The 9,244-nt window shown below is 48.9% G+C and overlaps 1 protein-coding gene across 1 annotated transcript; it reads right to left on the bottom strand.

Moving 5' to 3' along the window:
• Window positions 1-270: 270 nt before the first annotated feature.
• LOC146194088 (uncharacterized) lies at window positions 271-4,948 on the bottom strand. The gene is made up of 2 exons (XM_084595994.1): window positions 4,940-4,948; window positions 271-1,188 (listed from the first exon to the last, which is right to left on the bottom strand). The coding sequence occupies exons 1-2, from the start codon at window positions 4,946-4,948 to the stop codon at window positions 271-273; spliced, it is 927 nt and encodes a 308-aa protein (XP_084452120.1).
• Window positions 4,949-9,244: the final 4,296 nt, after the last annotated feature.

Raw genomic sequence — 9,244 nt, 5'->3', positions numbered from 1 at the left:
GGTGTGGTTCTGGCCCCCCGAACTCCGTCAGCAGGAGGGGGCGAACGACGACTTGCACCCACAACTCCGTCAGCAGGAGGGGGCGAACGACGACTTGCACCCACAACTCCGTCAGCAGGAGGGGGCGAACGACAACTTGCATCTGACACCGCGGGGCAGTCGGCAGGTGCTGCAGGTTGTGTACACGGCACGCCTACCGGCACTTCATGGCAGGCTGCCAGGAGGCGCCCGGGACCGGTAGGTTGCGGGCCGGCAAGTGGTCATAACTGCTTACCACCGCCGGCCGTCGTCGTTTCCCTGCTTACGAGAGCCGCGGGGACTTGGGCACTGGCTTCTGTAGTGGCCTCGACCACCACACTGGAAACAGACCGGAAAGTCAGTGTTTGTGTCGTCCATACCTTGCCGCGTGCTTGGATCCGCAGACCGGCGACGGCCCTGGGTACGCCGTGGGGATGCTCCCGGGTACCGGTCTCGGAGTGGGAAGGGGCCCGGTGATCCAAGAGCTTGGTAGCTGAACGGGTCCACCGAGCGAGGCAGGGGCGGAGGCGAACGAGGTCCCCCATTTGCAGTGAGCGCACCAGGCCACGCGCATGAGGGCTCCAGGGCGGTTTCTGGAGGGGGCGGAGGCCGATAGGTCAATTCGGCTAACATGGCGGCCTGGATATCAGAAGCCGCTTTTGCGAGATCGTCCAGTGACGAAAAGCTACGCCCCCACAAATAGGCCTGAAAGCGTGGGTGGGCTTGGGGTATCGCTCGTGTGACCTTCTCTGTTTCTGGTGCAGAGGGGTCGGCACGCTCATAAAGTTCCTGAAATGAGCGTATATATTCCAAAAGGCTTTCCTCCTCTGCCTGTGTGCGAGTGTACAATTCATTTATAATGCGGACGGCATAGTCGGGGGGAAGGAACTCTGCCCTTAGCGACTGCTCGAAATGAGTCCAGTTTTGAAACGTCTGTCGACGCCGCCAGCGTGCGGCGGAGCCTTTCAGGGCCACTGGCAAAACGCGTTGTAAAATAATGTCGTCTGGTAGGGCTTCCGCGTTACGGTAGTCAAGCATTTCGTGTAGGAAGTCTGCTACAGATTTTTTGTCCGTGTGCCCTTCATATGTCGGCACTGCGAGCTGCAAACGCCGCTGCCCGGGCCGTCCAGCGGGAAAAAAGCCCCCTGCGGCTGTTTGCTCGTCGCTTATCTAGACGCTCGGCGAGTCACGTGCAACGTTACGCGTCAGAGTCCAGGCTGCCTGACATGCGCAGTAGCGTCGGCGCCGGCCGAGTGCGGCCGGCTGCGTTGTTGCATTGATATGCTCCAAAACAGAGGGGCCGAGGGCCCCACAGTATATGCCGCTCGATCAACGGCGCTAATCATCCCAAACATGAAGATTTTCAAGTATGCCAAATCGCATTAAGTACGTCTTGTGCAAATGCATATATATGCGCATTTTGCGGCAGCCGGCGATCGAAGCGCACATGGTCATGATTGAAACATATAATCAGTATGCATCACACCGCATGCGTGTGTCTACTTCTTGAATATGCGTAGCCGATACTTTGGCGAACTCGATCGTGTTCTCGTTGACAAGTGCCGTTTATTACAAAGCACAGGCCAAAAGCGTCGCGGCTGGATAATGTCAAAACTTCGTTGTCATGTGCTAGTTGAAAATTCATCAAGTTAACCGGAACGTTGGCGTCGGCTGACGTGATGTTGCACACAGCCGGCCACAGCTTGTTGGCGACGCCAAGGCTAGCAGACGGCCCAGACTGCACTCTACCATTCGTTTGTAAGTAGCTGGTGCCGATGCTCCACCAGAACTGCTGGAACTGGTGCTGCACGCTTGCGGCACCGCCGCAGAACTTTACGGAACTGGTGCAAAGAGTGCAGCTGAATCGAACAGACCAGCAGTCTCCTCGTCTCCTTCGCCCGGAGACTGTCGCGCGATTACGCCGCGTCAATAATTGAGGCTAACGCATGCTTGAGCTGCCGTGCAAAAACTCGTTAAAGAAGCTGCAAGGAAGGCGATGGCAGAAAGACGACAAATGCTTTACTTAGAGTTCGCGGGCATGTATGAACGACTCACCGCAGTCAGAAGGCTGCAAGTAGGACTGCACCGAGGGCTGCGCCCTTGAATTTAAGGCTATAATCCACGAACTGAATCCGCATATCACAGAGTTTGCATCTACCGGGATGATGGCCCGAAAACTGCAGCAGACCGACGCATGAAAGACAACATAGGGTGCCTAGGGCTCGCAAAGCGCCAATGCTCGTTGTCTGAAAAGCGCGCCAGCCTTCCTTCTTTGGGGGCGGCTCAGTGAGCATCTGGGTTTGAGGCTTACTTCTAGAAAAAAAAACAAGCACTAAAAGCTATTTGACGTCACATCCACCCGCCTTGTCACATCCGTCCAGACCCTTGTCCAGACCACGGCCGGTCTCGAGGGAGAGCGCGCTTCTCTTGCGGCCTCACCAATGGGGTCTGTTTCCACCGCCCGCCGCGCCTCGGTGGGGTCGCCACCCCTGCGTCTCTGCTACCGCCGTTCACGCGAAAGGGAAACGCGCGCTCGCTCTTCGTTGCAACTGGCAGGTCCTGACATTTCACCCCTTATGGTTTATACAAAATCCGTAATCAGCATCGAATATTTATCGTATACGAGGAATAAAATACAGTCAACAAGTAATGCCGAAAGTTGGGCGAGTTGGTTAACATTCATGATGGAAAATTGCTCGAAGGACGGAAGGAAGTAAGACACGGACAAGCGCATACACAGAAACGGACAAGCGTTACAGCAAGTCAACAATCCGCTCACGCGCGCGCTCCTTCGTCAGTGCGGCCTTGCACGGTCGAATGAAGCTTCTGGAACACTTCAACATTTTTTACCCCTAAGTTTTGTACAAAACTAAATTTACCAGGCTATGTCATGTGCCTTTGAATGTTTTAAGCAGGTGCTGCGCGACCTGACGTGAGTGCATGGTGAACTGTTGGGTGGAGGTTCTGTCAACCGCTACCGTTTTTGTTTAGATCAAGAGCTTCGTTCAAAACATATCAGTCAGTTGAAAGACCGAAGATGTATATGAAGTCTCGCGACTACTTTTAATCAAGGAAATCGGCATAAACAGTTAAGCAGAATCGAAAAGAGCGGCAAACAATAAAAAGATTGTCCTTCAAAGTTACACATTGCACTATATGTTCAATTCATCAAAGTACGACCTGCGTCTAGAAAACTCAGTCTCAAGATCTTCCTGCACGGCTTGTGCACATAAGGAGTTGGCCTCTCGGTCTTCTCTGTCACTTTCCTGGTATAATTAATTGAGAAGAAGAATTCTGAGAAATGTTTCAAATATCAAAGAAGCGGACCTAAAAACATAGCTGACTTGTAAATTCCTTTCGAGCAACTCAGTGTTGAATTCTGAAATGCTGACTGAATCAGGATCTTAAGTACTTCGAGAACATTTGTGTGTATAGTAGGTGCGCGGCAGCTTTTTCTAAAAAAAAAAGAAAAAAAAGCTTGTCCAATAGAGCAACAAGCTCTGGTTTCGGATAATGCAGTCCAATAGAATATTGTCCTCGTAGAAGAGCTGCTTCTACGAGGACATGGGGCTGCTTCTTTCGCTAGTTTCAAGAAGAACAGAGCAAGCGCGTCACACCCGAAGTTGATTAACTAAACGATATATCCAGCGGCGTAAGGTAAACCGGAATATGTGACAGTGGGAAATGGGATGGTAGGAGATGCCATCACTTCCTTCAGTGCCTTGATTTTGCTCTCAGATGAAACGTCTGTCTTGACAATGTAGTCATGTGCCGCTAGCTGTTACGGCCCTCGCATCTAGCATATGTCATTCCCTTCCGCATATTAACCTTACTTTCCCGAAGAGAGCCTCAATGGGTCGCTATATAGGGCTTGAAATGAGTCTTCAGTGAGAGTGTCCTTCTTTAACGCTCTAAAGTTTCTTGCACACTTTCGATATAACAGGTGAACTCATTTGTAAGTCATTGCATCGAGTATCACCTTCATCATTTATTGGCCTCTTTTTACCACTTCGAGCACAAGTGGCGTCATGAATATCAAACCATTTTTAGTGCTTTCATAACAAGCTTAATATCATGTAAAATTTTCATTAAAACAATGTTTATTTGCAAATTTAAAATAATGTGTATAATACCACACATTGGCTAATATATGAAAAGTAATAAAATTTAAAACTCAACTCTACAACGTTTACTTTGACTGTTATACTAATAATTTATATCATGCAAGCATTTTACAATTTACATTACATTTTTATGAAATTATTTTCATCTTCGGTGTTACATGAATGGTTTCTCATCTAGCGCTAAAGACGGTTTTGCTGTCATAGACGAGTTGCTGTCTTGTTAGCCTTGAAGAAGCTTCGATGTGATCACTTCTCATTCAGTTCTTTTTTTTTTGTTCCTATTCTTATACAGGGTTTGGAAAAATTCGGATTAAAATGAACAAAAGTAGCTGCCATGCCGCAATGTATGCCATGCTTGTCGAACGTTTGCTGAACGACAGTGTTTTTTGTATCCGTTCGCGTGTGTAGTACGTTAATGACATGCCGCTGCATCATCTACGTTCTGTGTTCTTTAATTTCGGGGCTGCACTAACCACGAAACTCGCGAGCGACACGCGAAACCAGGCAAAAGCCACCCGCCGCCGCTGAAGCAGACGTGGAGCGAACAGTGAGCAGGTCGCGCTCCTTGCGGTGGCGGAGAGCGCAACTCAAGGAGAAACATTCCAATTGTTCTCGCGGCGATTGAGAAGGCCGTAAGAAAGAGCGCGCGCTCTCCCCCGAGACCGGCCGTGTCCAGACACGGCCGGTCTCAATGCGCGCGGGGAGCGGGACCGGCCGTGGTCCAGACGAGCAACATATCCTCCTTTCCAGTCCTGGGCGCGCATGCGCGAAGTCGTAGCGGCAACCGATGGAAATACATTGGACATCGTTTCTCGGCGCCGCCAGTGCACGGGGGCTGGCGGCGCCGGGCGGCACGGTGACCGTCACAGGCTTGGCAAAGCAATGCCAACCACACCTGCCGCGTACGGTTGTCACTCTCTAAGCGTGCCGAGATGCAAGGCGCGTTTTTTTTAATCGATATTTGTTGCCTCAGGGCATCAGTAGGTTATGAGATGAAGGATATGAATAAATGATTAAATGAATGGAAAAAGGTTGGCTGATTTTATGAAGTCCAGAAGTGAGCGATGATGAGGTCCCTGCGTCCAAGTGACGTATGATGCAGGATTGGTTGCTGAAAGGCCAGCATTGCTCAGGTGCCGGATACGGGTTGGTTTGAGTGCTGGGCAGTCCCACAGCAAGTGGTGGATGTCGGCCTCGTTTTCACAGATCGGGCACCCTGGGCGGGGATATAAGTGCTGGAAGTATGACCACGTCCTAGTGACAGCTGGTGTAAGGGCAACACCGACCCGGATCCTCCTAAGCTCAACCTCCTCCGCACGGGTGAGACCGCGGCGTAGGGATATCGCACACGGAGGGATAAGTGCACGTGTGCGGCGCCGGAGGTGATCCTTTCTTGACAAAAGAAGGGTAGCGTCGTCTACTTCGAGGAGCCGCGGGATTGATGCGTCGTGGTTCACGAGGCGGGTTGCTAAGTCAGCTTGATTTTGGGAAGGCAGCAGATCCCGTGGTACCCACTCAATGCGTACTGACCTGAACAAGACGCGGTTGTTCAGGTTTCTTTCAGCGAACCGCGACCAAAACGACGTGAAGCTTGATGTCACCCGTTAATAGTTAGGGGGTATTATTAACGATGCGCCCTTAACGGTGCGCACACTCCCAGACACCCTTTGAGTGAGTGGGGGTAGCTGTTCCGGTCGCAAAGGAGATGCCCTCGACCTGCGTGGCAAGCTCAGCCGGAATTCAACTACCTTGTACCCACTGAGCACAGAATATCTTGTAGCTGTCTTGATATATCTATATTGGTCACATATATCTTGAGCTATCAAAGACATCTACAAGACGTCGCTTGGTGCTAGTCTAGAAGACATCATCGGCGAGATGTCTGGAATCTGTTTTGTGAAGAATTTTTATGTCTTCAGCTAAGCAAGACAGTTATTAGCCGGCTTACGCAAGATGTCTTCTAGAGTTCTGCTTCAGAAGTCTACCATACTTCCTCACAAGACGTTTCAGGGTCACATATGCGCCTGTATAGTGCAATATGTACACAATTTAACTGGACGACACTGTTCTGCATACTCTAAGTACAAATTGTCGAAGGTTTGTTTTAGCAATTTTTCAGCTTGCAAAATGCTGTATCCAATTAAGTGCCTGCGCTTTTGAATTAAGCATGCAATCTGGGCTGTTTCCAGCATGCAGGACCAATATGGCACCAAGAAATGCTGTTTAGGCGATGGGTATCTGAACATAATGTACAAAAGCCGCTGACACCTTCATTTCTGCATCGTTTAATTGGTGCAGCCCATAGCCACACCTGTGTTCGACCTCGCTGGGCGCAGTCCAGACCGCCGGAAGACTCCAAACTCCGAGTGTTCACTACGACACAGTAAGCTAGCGATGTATCCGTGTGGGATAAAAGCCAGTAGTTCGCACAGAGGAACAATTTGCTGCGCCGGTGTTAATACGGAACGCCAGCTATGCACGATCCGCCATTCCCAAACTTCGCGTGCCGTGGTCTTTTTGCACCCCTCCTCTTTACAGCGAGATAGAAAATAGTGCGCCAAAATAATTACGCAAGACGCAGGTTGTATTTACCGTTTTGAAACAAATACGTCATAAGCAACAGTTACATTTTACTTGTATAGCTTGTTTTATGAAATATATTTCAGATTTCTATTGTTTTTAAAGTTATTGTATCAATGCGCTGCTCGGCCGCTGGCCATTTCGTCGTGTCTACAGGCTTTCCCTCTGAATTTAATCCTAGCGCCAGCGGAAATAATGTGAGCGCCAAGTGATATAATCTAAGCGCCATGGAATATAATTCGAGTGCCAAGTATTTAATCATAGCGCCAGCATATTTAATCCAAGCGCCAACTCGAATAATGTCCATGCCAACCAATTTAATCCGAGTGCCAACGCAATTAATACAAGCGCCAGCGAATTTAATCCGGGTGCCAACCAATTTAATCCATATGTGAAAAATGAATGCGGTGGAGGGCTCCAAAGCATGAAACATGAATTCCAGAAATAAATAGTAATTGAGATCACATTCCAGACCATGCGACGAGTAAGCGTCACATCTGCATGCACTATTTCGCTTTGTTCTTATATTTTTGCAACAACCAAGAACTATATGTGCAGCTGAAAAAAAAAGAGGTTTGTGACACATCTCTTGCAGCTTTTAGCTTAGATGTATGGCAAGTGAATAAATATACCTGTCATCTTCTAATTGTTTGGTTAAGCACTGCTTATCATGGGTTGTCTTATGCACTGAATCTGCATGCTGATGGCAAGTGCGGTCTTCACACAACAGCCGGCTGTTTTTAGAAATTGCAACCGGTGCAGAAATATTTCTAATCATGATTTAACAACACTAGCAGAAAAGGATCAGTGTAACACACCGTTGGTTTCGGCGATAAGACTTACAGTAACGCTACCACGGAAAGAGAGAGCGCCCCTGCTTTCAGTCTGGCCGCGACACGGTAGAGTGAATTAAACTATGTACAGCGGAGCTTACAACCGAGGCCAGGAATAGCTACTAGCTTCTCACTATGGTCACCTTAGCAGCAGTACTTAATTTGCCTGGGCGGCAGTCCTAGCAGCGTAGGTTGCCAACAAACTATAAGCACGTACAAGCACAGAAGTAGCCGACTGAAATGCAATTTTATTTTCTAGGAGACATTAGGCAGGTCGAAGTACAACTCAGAACGTTTTACATATCGTCTTCATGCAAAGCTGCCCGTATAAAAGAGAAGTTATAGCGGTCAAAAGCAGCAGACTCTACCCTTTGTATTTGCTGCATAGAGTGTCGAGCAGCGTCGAGCAACAAACTGCGCCGATGGTCCTTTTTGGTCATTCCGGGAGGAGTGATTAGCACCAGGTCTCTCCGCTCGCTGAGGAAAGCTTTGACTTCAGACTTGAACTTCGAAAAGACTTCCTCTATAGGGTTGAAAAATGGACTGTAAGGAGGCAGCAGCTTGATCGAGTGCGTCTGACTGGCCAGGCTTGCCTGTTCCGCACGGCTGTGAGCTGGAGCGTTGTCAAAAATAAAAACCGCTTCAGAACCAGGTTCTTCACTTTCGACACGGGCTGATATGTCGCTCAAAAATTAATTGAAAACGACCCAGTGAACCTTGTCTACGGCCGTCCAATGAATGACACCATTTGCGGACATGCAGGCGAGAATGTTAAAGGAGTATAGACACGTACATTTTGAAGAAGACATCTCGAGCTAGTTGGTTCATCACAGAGCAAAAACAGCGCAAACTTCACAATGGACAGAGAAGGGCAGACGAGACACAGGCGCTGACTAACAACTGAAGGTTTATTGTTCTGACACCTCGGTATATAAACAGCAAGCATCAGAAACAAGAACAACAACAAAGCCTGATATACACTCATCTCAGCCAGACATCAAGCAGGAGCACCATGATCATCCAACACCCGATAGGAAAAGCAACTCCTTATCTAGAAGGGCTATGGAGGGAATGCTTACACAGCTGTCTTTTAGGTTTGCAATTTTTTCGGCCTCGATTATTTCTCGCGTGGTCTTGTCACCGCACCTGCGCAGCAGGCTCGTGTTACGCAAATCAGGTGTGCATTTACAATCTCGGCAGTGCACACCCAGATGGCCCGAGATACGCTCTGTCACATTGTAGTTGTGCTCCAATAATCTTTTATTAAGGCATCTGCCGGTTTGGCCTGTGTACGCATGGCCACAAGTCAAAGGGATCGAATAAACGACGCCTTCCGCACACGAGACGAATCGGTCGCGATGGTTTGTGGTGCAGCCGATGTGTTTTCGACCCATCCCATTCACTCGCTTGCAAAGATTTGACAAGCGGTCCGGAGCCGAAAAAACAACATCTACTCCAACCCTTCTTGCTATCTTTCTCAAGTTGTGTGAAATCCCGTGCGCGTAGGGAAAGACTGCGATCTTCTTATCCCTGTCTCTACTGACTGTTTCTTTAGTTTTTAACATAGCCTCCGCTACTGAGGATAAAAGCGCCGGTGGATAACCAGCCTGAACTAGTCGGCGCGTCTGGTTTAAAAAGCTATCTTCCAGCTTGTGGTTGCACGATTTCATGACAGAATTGTAGAAGCAA

The sequence above is a fragment of the Amblyomma maculatum genome, chromosome 3 (assembly GCF_055883805.1).
Source record: "Amblyomma maculatum isolate TAMU_Amacu chromosome 3, ASM5588380v1, whole genome shotgun sequence".
In the NCBI taxonomy this organism is placed as follows: Eukaryota; Metazoa; Arthropoda; class Arachnida; order Ixodida; family Ixodidae; genus Amblyomma; species Amblyomma maculatum.
The sequence above is the reverse complement of the archived record's forward strand: the minus strand, read 5'-3'. Positions and strand labels throughout refer to the sequence as shown.